The 20223-nt window shown below is 35.0% G+C and overlaps 1 protein-coding gene across 1 annotated transcript in view; it reads left to right on the plus strand.

Annotated features, from left to right (window-relative positions):
* Positions 1–501: 501 nt before the first annotated feature.
* The window catches only part of NKAIN2 (sodium/potassium transporting ATPase interacting 2), a 560600-nt gene continuing 540878 nt past the window's right edge, over positions 502–20223 (plus strand). Inside the window, exons 1-2 of the mRNA XM_063098355.1 lie at positions 502–579; positions 1787–1924. Coding sequence (XP_062954425.1) covers positions 502–579; positions 1787–1924 — 216 coding nt within the window. The remainder of the gene's footprint in view (positions 580–1786; positions 1925–20223) is intronic.

The raw sequence follows: 20223 nt of genomic DNA on the forward strand, positions 1-20223 counted from the left end.
TGGGATAAGGAGAAGAGAGTTCTATGCTGGCACGAGCTTTTATATAGATGATTTGCAATGTTGCTCTCAGAACAACTACTTAGTTTTCGGTACCATTCATGGATTCCAACAAGGCATATGTACTACTGCATAATGTTACAAGTGGGTCTCATTTATAGGAAGTGTGGACTGCATGAAATTGTTGAAGGGGTGTCTCATCAGAAGGCAGTTCAAGGTTTATGAGGCTATATTCAAGTTCTGTGATAGTCTGTGTTTATTAACCACTCAGAATATTGCATTCCGCTATTAGAACACTGGTGAATATCACGGAGTTAGCAGATGCAAGGTAGAATAGACCAAGAATCTGTTTGTTTTAAATCACGGCCAAGATGCAATGAAAATCAAGATCAGACTAGGTTGGACTGTGACTGTGACAGCCATTACATGACACCCAGAGTGCCTTAGGAAATAAAAGTGTTATGCAAACAGTTGTCATGAATTTATTTTCTCTTTCAATGCCTGATGGGAAAACGCGTTGCTCAGCTAAGGAAATGCAGTGGGAATAATGATCATTCAAGAAGTCTTCAAACTGAGCTACAGGTATTTCATTTAAAAGCACACTGCCTGTTTCGAGAGTCAGTATTTCCTTCTGACAAGAAATATCATTAAAGCATAGTGATGTTAGTAACTAAGAGATTTTAAAATCATTTTCCTTTAAAGCCTGGCTGAAAAAAAAATGTTGAATCTTGGTGTGGAACATTAGGTCCTTTTAAAATGTTTTTCTCTGAACAGAAAGTTTTTTTTATCATTCCACCTGAGGGCAGGCAGGAAGAATAAAGCTGACGGGCTGCTTTGCTTTGCTAGATCTGATCAGAGACTTACCAGCAACCCAGATTTCATTTTTTAGTATAAAATGGCACTTCTGGACTACTGGCCAATCTCAGTTTATTGTTGTTTGGTTGGTTGGTTTTATTTTTCTCTTGTCATTCCTTAGATTTTTACATATGTCTTAATTATGAAGTTGTGAGCACAGATGAAAGTAGCATAATTTGAAATGACTTAATTGCCTTGTTTTTATAACAATGATGCTTTATTTTCACTTTCTTCATTGTTCTAATTTCAAGGCCCTTCTTTTACCTCGTTACTATAGGTAACTGGGTATGACAAAAAGCCATATTCAACTTATACACCAACACTATTAGGTCTAGGAGGACTTTACACACCTGGTCAAAGTTCAACATTTTACAGATGAGGAATCAGACACCAAGAGAGGGGAAATGAATTACATAGGCCACTACAGCTGCTTAGTGACAGATCTACTTCCGGAATCCTTGTGTCTTGCTACAGAGTTCTTGCTAGAACTCTAAAGAGTTCTTTTTCCTCTAAATCAAACTCTCTTTGTTCTGTTTCTAACTTATATAATGACATTTGAGCAGATCTTAACAACAAACCTTTCATATGGACTTCCCTAACTTGCTGGTTGATGTCTTCAAGTGTTTGACAGTGCACATGACAATATAATTTATCCTGTGACTGCACAGATAACATCCTGTGAATACTGCTTGATGCCTCCACAAAATCATCCCTGAAAGGACTGTAGCTGTCTATGGATCCACAGCTTCCATAGTTTTCCTTTGAAATATACCTGAAAATGTCATTCTCACTTTTAGAGTTAAAGACAAATGCCAGATATGGTAAAACAGTTATAATTGCTAATTATAGCGTCAGTGTGATCTTTTTTTTTTCTCTCATCGCTGTGATGTTTCTCACATATGCTGATTTATCCATCCTGTTTTGCTATTTCCAGGTTTGTGTGCTGGAGAGGCAAATATTTGACTTCCTTGGATATCAGTGGGCACCTATCCTGGCAAATTTTGTACATATTATTATCGTCATTCTTGGTTTATTTGGAACTATTCAATATCGACCTCGTTACATAACAGGAGTAAGTACGCTTCCTACTTTTTTTTTTATCTTATTGAAATAACAAAGATATGTAAACTAAAAGGTCTTGAAAAAATACGTATATACCCTCTCTTAAGAATATGTGTACCCTCTCAAGCACTATATGTTTATATTCATGGTTTCAGATTACATCAACAGTAATTGAAAATGTCAAGTTTAAAGCACTTGATAGTGAATTTAATCAGTTTGCATTTTCATAAATTTTATTTTCAGCAAATATTCTCTTATAATTACAAGTAGAACTGTGCCATCATATATTTAAATTATAATGTCATGGCTCCTGGTTGAACAAATTTTAATGGAATTTTTTTTCTCACGTTAAATAATTATATTTTATAGATTGAATAAAGATAGTCTGAAATCAAAACAAATGAACGCATATTATTGGTATGAAAATATTAATACACATAGAGCTAATATTTGACATACTTGAAAGCTAGAATATTCTGGAGCATTGTCTCTGTGTTCTCCGTAATTCTCTTTTTTTCTCAGAGGAAGTATTTTGCATTCCCACTCAAGTTAAACTTACTTAACATAAAAGTGAAATACAACTGTGTTGCAGTTGCTGTGGGAACCATAACTTAGAATTCTTTTTTTATTTTTGTACATGCCTCAGATCTCAGCTATTGCTCTTCATTAATGTAGATTTTTTTTAGTGTCATCATTTTTTCTATTTCTCCTATTTTTGACAAAGAAAAAGTCTATAGGCATTTATTTAAAATTATAAAACAAGTTTGTGGCAAAAGCATTTTTATATAAGATAGTGCTGCTAAGGCTCTGCCTTATTCAGCACAAACCAGCAGGCCTTCTCAGGTTTCACGAAAGCCTTCTTCTCATAAAAGGTGCCCTCCTATGACCCGCACTCTCGGTCATCTGGAACATGGATAAAGATCATTGGTACTGAGACAGGCAATACGGTGCTGGATGTCACCAAGATATCTAGTGTCTGGCTAAGGAGACGAGAGAAGTCCATAGTCCTCTTCTCCAGGTGCATGCACAGAGACCAGTGCGTGTCTTCTCTGAGGCTAGGAAGCAATCTAACTCTTGTAAAAAGTGGAATGTATTCTGTTGCATAATGAAGTTTTTCAATGTACAAGATATGATAGTACCATTCATTTTTTTCCATGACCTGTAATTTGATTCATTGTAGAAAGCAAAGTACTCACATAGTGGCTGGGAGTAGCTCCTCTGAAGTCATAATATCAGGGTTGAAATATTGGATCTGCTAAATTCTGTGTCACTTTGGACAACTTCACCAAACCAATCTTTAGTTTTCTAATCTTTAAAATGCAAGTAATAATTATATTAATTCATAATGCTTTAATGAATTGATGCATTATTAACTATTTCATTACAGATTCTTAATTTACCTTTTCTCTTTCCATGATTTTGTTGATAGAAATAATGTTTCTCTGAATATCATCATACAAATATCTCATCCCCATTTCTTATGGAATTCTTGGGATAAAAATCTATATGTGGATCAAAATGTTCGAACAGTTTAAAAACTCAGATGTCAGTTTTGAGGAGCAAGTGGCATATTCTATGAAATGTCCTTATACCAATGCTTGGTGTTTAAAAAGTGTTCAATAAATATTAGCTATAATATTTTCTTCTTATTATTCTTATTATTTGAAAATAATACTAGACTGTATAGCATAGCAATACACTGAAAGGAAATTTAAAATAGAGCAAAGTGGTCCAGATGTTGACTGAACTATCTCTGCCCCTTTTAAGATGCTACAACTCAAAAAAAAAAAAAAAAAAATTGTGGGGGCTGGCCGGTTAGCTGAGTTAGAGGATGGTGTTATAATACCAAGGTCAAGGGTTTGGATCCCCACACTGGCCTGTTGCCAGCAATATCCCTTTGGTAATATTGCTGCAGCACTCAAAAGATTTATTTTTTCTTTTCTTCCTTCCTTCCTTCTTTCCTTTTTTTCTCTCTTCCTTCCTTCCTCCTTCCCTCCCTTCCTTCCTTCTTGACAAACCCAATCCCAAAACTAGAAATAAATTCAAAATAGCTGAAAATACATTACCTGAATTTCATCAAACAAAGGACAGTACACTAAATCACAATACTATTTGTAATAATCATATTTCTTTTTTCTTACTAATTTCATGACCAATCCTCCTGGACATCTTTCTCTACAAATCCTGTAAACTTCACATCAGTCTCCCACAAATTTTGTCCAAACTCATATGACTAAGAAATTAAGTAGAGTTACAGTGTTGGTCCAGGTCCTCCTGACTGCCACACGCATGCTCCTGACCCCCTATGGAGCTGCCTCCCAGGAGCACAGTGTAGAGAGCCACAATCTATATGATAAATGAAAAAGGGTTTTGTTAAGTTGTGGGCAAATTTAAAATTTTTCATGGCATTTTCGTGATCATGGTATCTCCCCTGCCAGGTAAGTATTTTCATGGCATTTTCAATTTGGAGAGGATTTAGATTTTAAGTTGTGACCTGCCATTCCTATATCAAGGATTATATGTTTAACACTGTATTTAATGGGGAATTTACCTCATGTCCCAAGAAATAAGAATAGAAAATGCCTAGTGATGAATATTTTACTTTTGTCAGAGATCTAATGAAGAGTATTTCAATGACATCAGTTTTGACTAACTACAATAGCTAATTCTAAAATCAAATGAATGGGAAATATCGAGATGGGTTTTCTGTTTTGTTACTAAAAAAATCAACAGATTAATATAATGTGCTTAAGGCTGATTTGATGAAGCAAGGCTGAGATGGTTACAAAGAGAAGCCAGTATGCATGAATCTTTATTTCTTGTGTTCTAAGAATAATAAACTATAAGACTATGTCATAATATTCCTACTCATTCTTCCAATATAATAAGAGAATTGAATACTTCTCTTAGCCTGTGTATTAAAGTTTTAAATGGTAATTTCTGATTTTTGCTGAGCACCAAACTTCTGTTCACCCATTTAGGCCTCTCCAAGTTCTTTAACTACAATTTTTTAAAATTGTAATCCATGTAGTTGTCAGTGATTGTTGATTTGTAAGTTGACATACATCCTCTTTCCCTCCAGTGAGGGAAGGTGAGTTTCAGACATGGTGCAACCTGCTTTGACTTTTTTAACTTTGCATTCTCTAGAGCCAACAGGCTAAAGGAAAGGAGCCCTATGCCATCCTGGGGATGATATAGGGGCCACATGGTGACTAGCAAACAAAAATTCTCTTATGGCAATTTAGGAAATTTATTAGACACCTTAGTGGGTCCATAAAAGCAAAGAATCACATATTCACTTTATGTGCGGGAGAAAAAAAGTATGCATTTCTGGAATTTACTGTTTGCTGATGATCAGCCATGATTTGATCTTTAATTGTTCGTGGAGCTGAGTTCTCCATGGAGAATATAACAAACAGCAATAAACGAGGAGCACTTCTTCTGTTCATTGTCCAGGTCATATGCTTTTCTAACTACTAATGTTGCCTCCCTAAAACATTTTGTACTCCTTTAAGTCATTTCTAGGAAGTCATTCATCCAAGTTCAAACAGTGATTTTGCCACTTTTATTCAATTTTTCTAAGAAAAAAAAATATCCAAAAGAAAACATATTGCAGCTAAAGCAGTAAAAATGCACACTTTCTGTGTTCAGGACAGAAAATCAATATAGATTAGAGATGGAAAGACTTGAGATAGTAGTAAATTAACAACACTTCTAATGACATAGCAGTTGTGAAAATAAGTCTTTTCCCGTAAGCCCAGGAGGGGGAAAATAAGAAAAAAGAAAAAGAAAAAATAACCATCATTACAAGTTTAATGGATTTAGCCTGTAGTCCTAAAATAAATGTAATAATGCAACATCGTGAATGCAATTTATTCTCAAAAAAATGTGTTCCCTTGGGGAAATGTGGACCATTTATTCTATAAGAAGATACTTTGTGCTCTCATTCTAGTGTTAGGCTAAGACTAAAGATTTATAGAATGTGGTACATATAAATAATTTCATATTGACAGTCTAAATTGATGTTTGTTGGACATCTAATAATTTTTTAAAATTAATTTTAAAGAAGAGACATGTTGTGATATGTATGTATGAAGGTACTTCAAAAAGTTTGTGGAAAAACATAATTACAAAATAATACAAATCTTTCCATAAATACTTTGAAATAACCTTGTATGTGTGTTAGTTTCTTTTCTAAAATTAAAAAATAGTTAATTTATGTAGATATTTTTAAAAATCAAAAAGGAAAATTGTGCTTATAATAAAATAAAAGTCCCTTTCCTTACACCTCATCAGTGGTTTCTAACCTCGTTATCCTTTTGGGTTTACTTTGAAAGCATGTGTGCATGCATGCTTGTGGATGTGTGTATATGCATGTTGCTAATTCTTGATTTTTCAGCTTTGGATGGAATCTACTATAGACCTGCCCCAAATCATTTTGGTCTAATCTGTTTTTAAATCATACTTTGTATTTATAGTTTTTTCCCCAGAAGTTTCTGATTGCCTTTCTTTTTTTCTAGTAAGAGAGAAAACAGGCCTTTTTAAAAAGTGTATCTGAAATATATTTCCAATTCTTATGCGTTTGCTTTATATTCATTCCATTTTTATTTTTGAAACCTATTGCTTTCCTGTTTGAATTTAGACTATTTTCTTCATATTAGACCATGATTTTATCTGTAGATATTTTTTTTAATGGTATGCTTTTCTCCCCTGAAGATTTTTTCAATCCTTTTCTCCTATCATAAATTGGTTGCTCTCTAGGCCTATTATACCTCTATCTTCCCTGCTCTGCTCATCTGAATTAGATTCATGCTTTCTTAGATCTTAGGTATAAATATTTTCTTTCTGATATTCTTCAAACAACTTTCTGAAAAAGCATGTTTGTAAGGTAAATTTTCTGAGTTTTTGCATGACAGAAAATGATTTTATTTTACCTCTACACTTGAGTACTAGTTTGGCTTGATGCAGAATTAAGGGTTGAAAATCATTTTTTATTTTGAACACAGAAGTAATTATTTAATTGTGTTTTAGGAAACAGTGTTACTAATAGGAAGTATGTACCAATCTGTAAATATCTTTAAAAGAAGTTCCTGAAATATTCATTTTATCCTTGTTGTCTTGGCATTTCAAACTGAGGTGTCTAAGTGTGAATCCATTTTAAAATTTTGTAGTACTTTTGATTTAAAGACTTATGGATACCTTCAATTCTGGACTTTGCATGTATCATTTTTATGACTCTATGCTTTTGAATATTTGCCTTTGTTTAGGAGATTTCATTTTCCAGTTATATATTATAGCTTTGTGTTTACTTATTAAAAATCTTGTTTATCTCCATAGAGGTAAGTACCTTCTGGTTCTAAAAGTGATAAAAAGTTATCCCTGTTTTCCAGTCCAAAGTCTAGGGAACACATCTGATGAAGTCTAATGTCCAGGGTACACATCTGGTGAGGGCCTTCATTTTGGTGGTGACTATCCACAGAGATGCAAGGTATCACAGGGTGGATAACTGAGCAAGAAAGAGCTAAACTGTCACTTGCTCTCCTTATAAAGCCATCAGAATCAAGCCCATTAACACCCATTAACCATCAACTTATTACTCTATGAATGGATCAATCCATTCACTAGGGCATGGTCCTCACAATCTAATCACCTGGTGTTTTAGTCCATTTTGTGTTGCTATAACAGAGCTACCTGAGACTGGGTAATTTATAAAGAAGAGAGGTTTATCTGGCTTACGATTCTGGGACAGCTGCATCTGGCACGGGCCTCAGGCTGCTTCTACTCATGGCGGAAAGTGGCAGGCAGCTGGCGGGTACAAGCAGATCACATAGTGAGAGGAAGCAAGAGAGAGAGGAGGTGCCAGAGTCTTTTAAACAACAAGCTCTCACGGGCACTAACAGAGTGAGAACTCACTCATTAATCCATTCATAAGGGATCCGCCCCCAAGACTCGATCAGTTTCCAGCACTGCCACATTGGGGATCAAATTTCCACATGAGTTTTGGAGGGGACAACACATCCAAACTCCATCACCTGGCAAAGTCCCCACCTTTCAATTATCATGATAGGATTGCCCACTCTCTTAACACTGTCACAGTGGAGAATAAGTTTCTAATACACAAAACTTTGTGGGACACAATTCAACCCATAGCATTCCGCCCTGGCCCACAATGTTCATGTCCTTCTCACAGGTAAATACATTCCTTCTACCTGCAAAGCCTCAGCTTGTTTCAGCTCCAAAGTCCAAAGTCTATCTGTGAAATGAAACAAATTATCTACTTCCAGCATGACAATGGTGGGACAAACCTATAGTACGTATTCCTATTCAAAAAGGGAGAAACAGGCCAAAAGAAAGGAGTAACAGATCCTAAACATGTCCAAAACCCAGCAGGGCAGCATTAATTCTCAATGCTGGTGAATTATATATCTTGACTCCCTGTTCAGCATTCTCTGCAAACTGGTGTTGAGGTTGAGTGCCCAAGTCCTTGGGCAGACCTGCTCCTATGGCTTTCCTGATCTCCAGCCATGCTTTAGCTCTACCAGGCTGGCCCAGCATGCTGGTAGCTCTACAGTTCTGGGGTCTCTATGGTGGTAGTCCCACTCCCATGGCTCCACCAGGTATGGCATTGGTGGGGATTTTCTGCTGCAACTCCAACCGCACTTTTCCACTGGCATTGTTCTAGCAAAGGCTTTCTGCAGCAACTTCACTACCATGACAAATCTCTTTCTGGACCCACAGGATTTTCCATACATCCTTTGAAACTGGGGTAGAGGCTCCCAAGCCTCCGCAGCTCTGGCATTCTGTGAGCCTGCAGACCTAACACCACGTGGATGCTGCCAAAGCTTCGGGCTTGTGGCTTACGAAGGTGTGGGCCAAGCACACCTGGAGCCAATTTAGCCACAGCCATAACAGCCAAAGCAGCCAGGGGTGTGGGGAGCAGCATCCTATGGTGGCCCAGGGCAGTTAGCCTGTGGAGGGCACATCAGGCTGGTTCTCCAAAACCATTTTTTCTCCCTAGGCCTCTGGGCCTGTGATGGAAGGGCAGCCCTGAATATCTTTGAAATGCCCTCAAGGTCTTTTTTCCATTCTCTTGATAATCCCTACCTCTGTCCTGATCTTAGCAATCGGTTGCTGGACTACACCCTTAAGGGTCTCTGGACTACACCTTTGGATTCCTCTCTTGAATAGATTTTCCCATTCTTTCTGCAACAAGGATGAGAGTTTTTCAATTTTTAGCCTCTGCTTCTTTTTAATTATAAATTCCGGCTTTACCTCATGCCTTTGCTGCCATAACCCAGTGCAGGCTATTGTGAGTAGCCACACAGCTGACTGAATGCTTTACTGCTTAGAAATTTCTATTGCCAAATGCTCTGGCTCATAACTTTTAAGTTCCATATTCCATTAAACTTTGGGGCACAAACAAAATGGAGCCAAGTTCCTTGCAACTTTATAACAAGGAAGACGTCTGCACAAGTTTCCAATAAGTTCTTTCTCATTTCTATCTAAGACTGTCTCAGCATAGACCTTACTGTCCGTATTTATTTATTTGTTTGTTTGTTTGTTTGTTTATTATTTATTTATTAGCTCCCACATATAATTGAGGACATGCGGTATTTCTCTTTCTGTGCCTGGCTTATTTCCCTTAACATAATTTTATTTAAGTTCAACCATATTGCTGCTTATAACAGTATTTCATCCTTTATTATGTAAGAGTAATATTCCATTGTATAAATATAACACATTTTTCTTATCCAATCATCCGGTGATGGACATTTAGGCTGGTTCCAACTCTTGGCTATTGTGAATAGAGCTGCAATAAACATGGGAGTACATGTGTCCCTTTGACAAGATGATTTCCATTCCTTTGGGTATATAGTCAGCAGTGGGATTTCTGGGTCATATAGCAGTTCTATCTATAGTTGTCTGAGAAACCTCCATACCATTTTCTGTAATGGCTGCACCAATTTATAGTCCAACCAATACTACAGGAGGGTTCCCCTTTCTCTGCATCCTCACCAGCATTTGTATTTTCTGGGGTTTGATGATAGCCAATGTAACTGGGGGTATCTCATGTAGCTTTGACTTGCATATCCCAGATGCTGAGTGATGCTGAGCATTTTTTCATGTGTCTGTTTGCCATTCATATATCGTCCTTTGAGAAATGCCAATTCAACTCCTTTGCCCATTTTTTAATTGGGTTACTTGTGCTTTTACTGTTTGTTTGAGTTCCTTTCATACTTTGGCTATTAATCCTTTGGATGCATATTTTGCAAATATTTTTTCTCACTCTGTTTGTTGTCTTTTCCCTTTGTTAATTGTTTCTTTTGCTGTGCAGAAACTTTTTAGTGTGATATAATCTGATATAAACTGTTGCCTGTGCTTTTGGGGTCATATTCATAAAGTCTGTGCCCAGTCCTACTTCTCCTACATTTTCTTTTAGGAGTTCTACAGTTTTGGGATGTATATTTAATTCTTTAATCCATTTTGAGTTTATTTTGATATATGGTGAGAGGTACAGGTCTGGTTTCATTCTTCTACATATGGATGTCCAATTTTTCCAGCACCATTTATCAAAGAGGCAGTCTTTTCCCCAGTGTGTGTTCTTGGTGCCTTTGTAGAAGATCAGTTGGTTGTAGGTATATGTGCTGATTTCTGGGTTGTGTATTCTGTTCCATTGGTCCATTGGTCTGTTTTTATGCCAGCGCCATGTTGTTTTGGTTACTATAGCATTGTAGTATAATTTGAAGACAGGTAGTATAATGCCTCCAGCTTTATTTTTTATTTTTATTTTTTTGTCAGGATTGCTTTGGATATTTGGAGTCTTTTGTTGTTGAATATGAAATTTAGGATTGCTTTTTCCATATCTGAAAAATGTCATTGGTATTTTGATGGGGATTGCATTGAATCTGTAGATCACGTTAGCTAGTACAGACATTTTTACAATTTTAATTCTTCTAATCCAAGATCATGGAATATCTTTTCATCTTCTTGTAACCTCTTTAATTTCTTTCAACTGTGATTTACAGTTCTTGTCATAGAGATTTTTCACATCCTTGGTTAACTTATTCCTAGGTATTTTATTTTTGGGGTGACTACTGTAAGTAGACTAGCTTTCTTCATTCCTTTTTCTGCTAGTTCATTGTTGGAGTATAAAAGTGCTACTGATTTATGCGTGTTGATTTTGTATCCTGCACCTTTGCTGATATCATTTATCAACCTTAAGAGTTTTTTTGTAGAGTCTTTAGGCTTTTCTCTATAGGATTATGGCATCTGCACACAGGGACAATTCAACTTCATTATTTTCCAAACTAGATGCTCTTTCTTTCTTTCTCTTCCCTGTCACTTTGGATAGTACCTCCAATACTATGTTAAATAGGAGTAGTGAGAGTGGGCATCCCTGTCTTGTACCCATCTTAAGGGAAAAACTTTCAACTTTTCCCTATTCAGGATAATATTGTCCAGTGGGTTTGTCATATATGCTTTTAATAATGTTGAGATACTTTCCTTCTATATCTAAATTGCTGAGAGTCTTTATCATGACAGGATGTTGAATTTTGTCAAATGCTTTTTTAGCATCTATTGAGATAATCTTATTGTTTTGTCTTTGATTTTATTGATGCGTTGTATCACATTTATTGACGGGCCAATCACTGTACCCATGGGATGAATCCCACTTGAGTGTAATGTATAGTTTTTTTGGATGTGTTGCTGTATTCCATCTACTAATATTTTATTGAGGATTTTTGTACCTGTATTCATCAAAGATTTTGGCCTGTAATTTTTTTTTTTTTTCCTTGTGTCTTTGTCTGGTTTTGGTATCAGGGTGATGTTTGCCTCATAGAATGAGTTTGAGAGAATGACCTGTTTCAATTTTTTGGAATAATTTGAAGAAAATTGGTATTAATTCTTCTTTAAAGTTTTGGTAGAATTTGGCAGTAAAGCTATCCAGTCCTAGGCTTTTCTTTGTTGGGGACTGCTGATTACAGCTTCAGTCTCTTTGATTGTTATTGGTCTGTTCAGGTTTTCTGTGTCTTCTTGGGTTAGTCTTGGTACTTTGTATGTGTCCAGAAATGTGTCCATATCCTTCAGGTTTTCAAATTTGTTGGTGTTTAGCTGTTTATAATAGTCTCTGATGATTCTTTGTATTTCTATGGTATCAGTTGTAATGTCTGTTTTTTTCAATTCATACTTTTGTTATTTGAGCCTTCTTTCTTCTTTTTTTAGTTACCCTAGCTAATGGCTTGTCAATTTTATTTAACCTTCAAAAAACCAACTCTTGTATCATTTTTTGGGTTTCTATTTTTCATTTAGTTCTGCTTTGATTTAATTATTTATTTCCATCTACTAACTTTGGGTTTGGATTATTCTTGTTTTTTCTAGTTCTTTGAGGTATAGCATTAGGTTGTTTATTTGCAGTCTTTTTATTCTTTTTGAAGTAAGTGCTTATTGCAATAAACTTCCCTCTTAGTAGTGCTTTTGCAGTATGCCACAGCTTTTGGTATGATGTGTCATTATTTTCATTAGTTTCAAGGATTTTTTGTGTCTCTGTTTAATTTCTTCCTGGACCCATATGTCATTCAGGAGAATGTTGTTTAATTTCTGTGTATTTGCATAGTTTCCAGAGTTTTGTTTGTTATTGATTTCCGGTTTTAATCCATTTTGGTCTCAAAAACTATATGAAATAATTTCAATTTTTAAAAATTTGTTTTGACTTGATTTGTGACCTAACATGTGGTCTATTCTGGAGAATCCCACATGGTGATGAGAATATATTCTGTGGTTTTGGGACAAAATGTTCTGTCTACCAAGTCCAATTGGTCTAAAGTACAGTTTAGATCTTGTGTTTCTCTGTTGATTTTTTGCCTAGATGGTCTGTCCAGTATTGAGGGGGTGGTGTTCAGGCCTCCAACTGTTATGGTATTTGGGTTTATCTCTTTCTTTAGGTCTAAAGTGTTTGCTTTATAAATCTTACTGCTCTGATGCTGGGTGCATATATATTTATCATTGTTATGTCTTCTAGCTGGATAGATCCATTTATCATTACATAGCGTCCTTCTTTGTCTCTTTTTATGGTTTTTGGTTAAAGTCCATTTTATCTGATATAAGAATAGTTACTCCTGCTTATTTGGGGTTTTTATTTACATGGTATATCTCTTTCCACTTTTCACTCTTAGTCTGTGTGTGTCTTTACAGGTAAGGTGAGTCTCTTGAAGACACTCTATTGTTGGGTCTATCTTTTTAATTCAATCAGTCAGTCATGTCTTTGGTGGGGAATTTAATCCTTTCACATTGAGTTATTATTAAGAAGTGTTGATTTACTCCTAGCATTTCACTGATTTTTGTTTGGATATTTTAAATATCTTTTGTTCCTTTCTTTTTATTTTATTGTTTGCCTTCTCTATTTGTTGGTTTCTTGAGGTGGTTAGATAAAATTCTTTTCTCTTTATCATTTGCATTTTTGTTCTACTGGTGAGTTTTGTTCTTCTTGTGTATTCATGGTAGTGATGGTTATTTATCATAGCAGGTTCAGTGTTCCCTTGAGGATTTCTTGTAGGGCTGGTTGTGCGGTGGTAAATTCCCACAGTATTTGTTTGTCTGGGAAATATGCTATTTTCCCTTTATTTTTGAAGGTTAGTTTTGTGTGATATAGTGTTCTTGGCTGGCAATTTCTGTCTTTTAGTATTTTGAATATATCATCCCATTCTCTTCTGGCCTTTATGGCTTCTGATAAAAAAGTCTGCTGTTAGTCTGATAGGGGCTCCCTTACAGGTGACTTGACACTTTTCTCCTGCTTCTTTTGAGATTCTCTCTTTGTCTGTATGTTTTGCCAATTTGACTATAATGTGTCTCAGAGAGGACCTTTTTGGATTGAATCCATTTGGGGATCTTTGAACATCCTGGCCCTGAAAGTACATATCTCTCCCTATTCCTGAGTAGGTTTTCATTATCATTTTGTTGAATAGATTTGCAATGTCTTTTCTTTTTCCTCCCCTTCTGAAACACCCTTGATTCAGATATTTGTATGCTTAAAGATGACTGCTATCTCTCATAGATTTTCTTCATTTTTAAAAATTCATTCTTTCTTTTTTTTTTTTTTTTTTTTGTCTACCTGGGTTATTTCATAAAGGTCATCTTCAAGATCAGAAATTCTCTCTTCTGCTTGGTCTAGCCTACTGTTTGAACTCTTTGTTATGACTTTTTATTTCATTGAATGATTCCTTCAGCTTCATTAGCTCTGCTACATTCTTTTTTAGGGCATTAATTTATTTGTACATATCCTCCTTCAGGTCCTGGATACTTTTTCTCATTTTGTTGTGTCAACTAACTGAGTCTTCTTATATCTCCTTGAGTTTCCTTAAAATTGTTGCTTGAAATTCCTTTTCAGGCATTTCAATGACTTACTGTTCTAAAGGATCTGGTATTTGAGAATTATTATATTCCCTTGGAAGTGTCGTATTTTCTGGTTTTTTCATATTTCTAGTATCTCTAGGTTGGTGTTTAGTCATCTGGTAGAGCAATTGTTTTTCTTTGTACTCTTGGGGTGGGGTTTAAAGAAAGGGAGCTCTTCTCATAGATGTGTTTTATAATTATGGTTAAATGGGGGTATTTTAATATCAGTTCCATGTAGACACAGTAGTGTAGTCTCCACATAGGTACTTTGGCCAAATTCAGTGTTGGAGTTGTGTGAGAGTGCCTCTGTGGCCTAATCTCTGGAGCACTTAGTATTTACTTGCTGAGGTTGGTTACACTACATTGGTTCATCAGGATGTGAGCAAGCTCTAAATTTTTGAGAGTAGTGCCATGGAGTCTTGTCACTCTTAAATTATGGTGGGTGCTCTTGGGCAGGCCTGTTAGCACCATGGCTAGCTTCACCTGACCCTGACTGGTATACACCAGTGCTCCTTGATTTCAATGGGTGACCCTGGGTTGGTTTTCTCTTTCCTCTTTCCATGGGCTCTACTGGTGACTCTCCTTCTTTCTATGCTGATGAGTGGTCAGTGAGTCAGTTACCTGTGAGGTGGCAGTGGCTGCTGGCATGGCAGTGAGCCATGCTTGAGGCAGCAGTTGCTATGGTGGTTGCTGTCATGGCCCACTAATTCAGCACAGGTGTCTGTGACAATGACAGGGGGTGTTGCTGACTGCATGGCTGCCTGTCATGCTGGTGCCCTTGGCGGTCGTGGGTCAGGCTCTTAGGGGCAGGACTGCTTACCAGGGTCCCACATGCTGCCTGTCATTCTGGCAACCTTAGTGGTGGCTTGGTGCTATTATCCATATTTCTATTAGCAATGTGGTCACCACTGTTTAACCAGTCTCTAAGATGTTCCAAACTTTCCCTGTTTTTTTGTCTTCTAAACTCTCACCAGAATCTAGGCTTTTTCTACCCAACTCCTCCAAATTCTTCCAGCCTGTACCCATTACCCAGTTCCCAAGCCACTTCTACATTTTCAGGTATTGTTAGAAACAACAACCACTTTTTGAACAAATTTTCGATATTAGTCTATTTCTGTTGCTTAAAACAGAATACCTAAAACTGAGTAATTCATAAAGAAACAAAATTTATTTCTTACAGTTCAGATGCTGGGAAGTCCAAAGTCCAGGGGCACATCTGTTGAGGGCCTTCTTCTTCAGCAACACAGGGTATCACGTGGTGGATAATCAAGCAAGAGAGTGCTACTTACTCACTTGCTCTCCTTATAAATCGATCAGAATCATGCCCATTAATGCCCATTAAACCATCAACTTATTACTCCATGAATGGATCAATCCATTCACTAGGGCATGGTCCTCACAATCTAATCACCTGGCAAATGCCTAACCTTTCAATTACCAAAATAAGATTTCCCACCCTCTTAATACTGTCACAGTGGGGATTAAGTTTCTAATACATGAAATTTTGGGGTTGACAGCAGTGTACTTCTATTTAAATTTTATATTGCCAGATTGCTCTTTCAATGTTAAATCAGTTTAAAATCTGTGAAGTGTTCAGATCTTTGCCCATTTTCTTGAGATGTTTATCTTTTTCATGTTAGTTTGTATTTGTAGGTATCAAACTATTTTAATATTATAGAAATAAATTTTTATTGACAATTTCTTCAGATCTTTCTTACATGTTTTTATTTTGGTGACTTTGGCCAAAATATTTTTAAATTTTTTATCTAGTAAACTATTTATAATTTCTGAATTTCCTGTCTGGTAAAGAAGATATACCCATCCTGTTATACATGTAATATTCTTCATTTTCTTCTAAGATATTTTTGTTTCATTTTTTTATAGTAAACTTTTATCTGGAATGTATATTATTGTTTAACATTACATAGGACACCTAAACTATTTTCCTTCATAAGGATCACCATTGCTGTCACAGTTTATTTTTCCAAATAATTAGAATGTCTAATTTCTGTATATTAAATTATCATATATATTGGCATTTTTTCCTCAATTCTCTATTCTGTTCTACTTACTATTTGTATACTTATGTTACTACCTAATTGATGCCTACAATGGTTTTATAGTATGTTCTGGCATGCAAACTAGTCTGCTCACTATTTTACTTGTTCATATATTCCTCGGCTATTCACCATCAGTTATTCTGTAATGTTAATTTTAAAATCATTATATTCAATTCAATACAAAACAAAACCTATTGGAATTATAATTGAAACTACTTTTAAAAAAATTAATTTAAGGAAAGGAATACTTTGTGAGGTTTAGCCTCTTTATACAAGAATACGGTATGTCATTCCCTTCTATTCTCTTTTGTTTTATTTGGATATTCAATAAGATTTTTTAGACTTTTGAGTTTAGATTTTGTGCTTTTCTTGTTAAATGTATTTTAACATATTGTATAGGTTTTATAGAAATTATGAATGGAATATGTCCCCATTTTGAGTGCTTATTATTAAAATGGAAAAAATATGTAGCTTTGTCACATTTATCATGTTCAAATTTTCTTATTAACATAGTAATTTTTCTAGCATCTGTTGGTATTTATAGGTCATATCCTTAAAGAAAACATTTTGTCTTTATGACTAATACTAATAGTATTTATTTTATATTCTTATTGCATTCCCAAGGCTCTCCAAGAAAATGTTAAATACAAATGCAATAGCAAGTATCTCAAGTCATGTTTCTGAATTTAAATGTAAAGACTTTAGTACTTTGTTATCTGTTCCATTATTGCTGTTGGTATTCAGTAAATGGTCTTTACCATATTTAAGTAATTTTCTTCAATTATTAAAAATAATTAATATAGTTGATTAAATGTCTCTGAAGCTATCTTATTAGCATAATAATATGATACCATTTTTAAAATTTTGGATATATTGAATTAGTTTAACCAATGTTCTGATATTGATCCAACCTTCCCTTTTTAGACTATATCTTGTTTTTTAATAATATAGTGTTCTTTCCTTCAATTGCTATATTCCACTTATTTTAAATCTTAATTTTTAGTTTAAGGCATTTATGGGGTAAAGTGTATTGTTTCAATAAATGCATATATTGTACAGTAATTCATTTAGCATATATCGCATATTTGTCACCTAAATAGCTATCTTTTTTGTGTGTGTGGTGGCGATTACATCAAGATCTTCTCCTCTAGCTATTTAGAAATATATAATATAATATTATTAGCTCTAGTCAGCCTAGAACACCAGAACTTATTCGTCCTACCTACCTGAAACTTTGTACCCTTTAATCCATGTCTTCCTCTCCCTCCCCATCCCTCTCTCTTCCCACCCTCCGGTAAATATTATTCTACTTTCTACTTCTATAAGAACCACTTTTTTTTTTTTTTAGTTCCACATATGAGTGAGATTATGAAGTATATGTCTTTCTGTGCCTCGCTTACTTCACTTAATATGATGGTCTCCAGTTCCATCCATGTTGCTACAAATGACAGGATTTAATTTTTTGTAGATGAATAGTATTCCATTGTGTATACATATCATGCTTTTTTAAATCCATTCATTCATTGATGGACATTTAGATTGATACCATCCCTTAGTTATTGTGAATAGTGCTGCAATGAACATAGAAATGCAGGCACCTCTTCAATATATTGATTTCATTTCCTTTAAGAATATAGCTGGTGGTGGGATTGACGGGTCATAGGTAGTTGTATTATTAGTTTTATGAGGAACCTCTGTACTGTTTTCCATAATGACTGTAATAATTTATATTACCACCAACAATGTATGAGATTTCCCTTTCCTCTTCCTTCTTGCCAGCATTTTTTATTTTAAGTCTTCTTAATAATAGCCACTCTAACTGGAATGAGATGATATCATTCATAGTGGTTTTAATTTGTATTTCCCTGATGATTAGTGATTTTGAGAATTTTTTCATGTGTCTGCAGACATTTGTATGTCTTCTTTTGAAAACCATTTTTAGGTACTTTGCCCATTTTTTAATTGGGTTATTTGGTTTTTTGCTGTTGAGTTGTTTGAGTTCCTTATATAGTCTGGATATTAGTCCCTGTTAGATGCATAGTTTGCAAATATTTGCTCTTATTCTGTAGGTTGTCTCTTCACATTGTTGATTGTGTCCTTTGCTGTGCAGAAGTTTTTAGTACAATGTAATACCATTTTTATGTCTTTGCTTGGTTTTTTTGGCCTGTGCCTTTGTAGTCTAATTCCAAAAAGTGTTCCCCAGTCCAATTTCATGTGGCATTTACCCTATTTTTCTTTTAGCTGTTTCCTAGTTGTGGATCTTAAATTTGGGTCTTTATTTTAAGTTGGTTTTGTGTATGGTGAGAGATGGGGGAGTATTTTCAGTCTTCTGTATGTTGATATCCAGTTTTCCCAGAACCATTTATTGAAGAGCCTGTTCTTTCCCTACTGTATATTCTCAGCAACTTTGTCAAAAATCAGTTAGCTATTAATAGATGGATCTATTTCTGGGGTCTCTGTTCTGTTCATTGGTCTGCCTGCCTGTTTTTATGCCAGTGACATGCTGTTTGGGTTACTACAGCTTTGTAGTATATTTTGAAGTCAGGTAGTGTGGTGCTTCCAACTTTGTTCTTTTTGTTCATGATTGCTTTGGCTGTACCCAGTATTTTGTGGTTCCTTACAAATTTTAAGATATTTTTTTCTGTTTCTGTGAAGAATGTCTTTGTTATTTTGATAGGGATTGTGTTGTATCTGTAGATCCCTTTGAGTAACATAAACATTTTATCATATTAATTCTTCCAACCTGTGAATATGGTTTATCTTTCCATTTGTTTGTGCCTTTTAAAATTTCTTTCAGTAATGTTTCTTAGTTTTTATTGTAGAGATCTTTCACCTCCTTGGTGAAATTTACACCTAGGTGTTTCATTTTTTTGGTAGCTGTTGTAAATATTATTACTTACCTTTTTTACATCTTTATTCAAAAATTATGTTGATTCATGGCTTGTTACTTGTAATATTTTGCAAATTATGCACTCTTCAGAAAATTAATTAGAAAAATTTTTGTCTGTGGTCTGGAATAGTTCAAATAGGATTGGAGCTATAAGCATTTCCAAGAACTCATCTATGAAACCATCTTATCCTGGTATTTTCATGAGTGATATCTACTTAATCATATTTCATTTTCTGCAGTAATTGGTCTTTTTAAGTTTTCTACTTCTTGCATCATTTTGGTGATATAAATTTTGATAGACCATCTATTTTCTGGAGCTTACGTTTTATGTTATTTTCATGGAGTTCCATTTCGTATTCTATTTCTCTCTCTTTTTGGAAACTTCTATATCACTGGTCTGGCCTCTTTTTACATGCTTTTTTTTTTTTTTTTTCCCTTATTCTACATATTTAGTATCTCTGAATCAAGGGAAAAGTAACAACAGATAAGATCAAAGGCATCTCATTTATGCTTTTCTACCTTTCACATTCCAAGGTAATAGAAAGAGGCAGGATCTAGCATAGCATGAGCACCACTTTCAGGATATTTGCTAATTTTTATTGTAATGGGAGTGGCAAATTGATAACGTGAATTTATGTGATTTCTTTTTTTGGATTTTCTTAGCATATTCTGTGTGTCAAACAATAATTATAAACAATGATTTTAAAAGGCTTTGAGGGCATAAAGAATTTCAGGCTCAAGTTATTTAATTCTGAAATTTATTAATGATTTTCATTTTACTGTGCTAGCCAAATTGACACTAAATGAAGAATGTCTTTGGTGGTAATAACTACTACAAAACCACTTTGGTGTAATAATATCTATACTATTTATTTCAAATTAAATCTTTCTTTGCAATATTATCACAGAATACTCTAAAGTTGACCCTTTGGAGGCTTTGTGAATACTTTCAGTTGCAGGCTACTTTTT

This window comes from Cynocephalus volans, chromosome 5 (genome assembly GCF_027409185.1).
Source record: "Cynocephalus volans isolate mCynVol1 chromosome 5, mCynVol1.pri, whole genome shotgun sequence".
Taxonomy (NCBI): domain Eukaryota; kingdom Metazoa; phylum Chordata; class Mammalia; order Dermoptera; family Cynocephalidae; genus Cynocephalus; species Cynocephalus volans.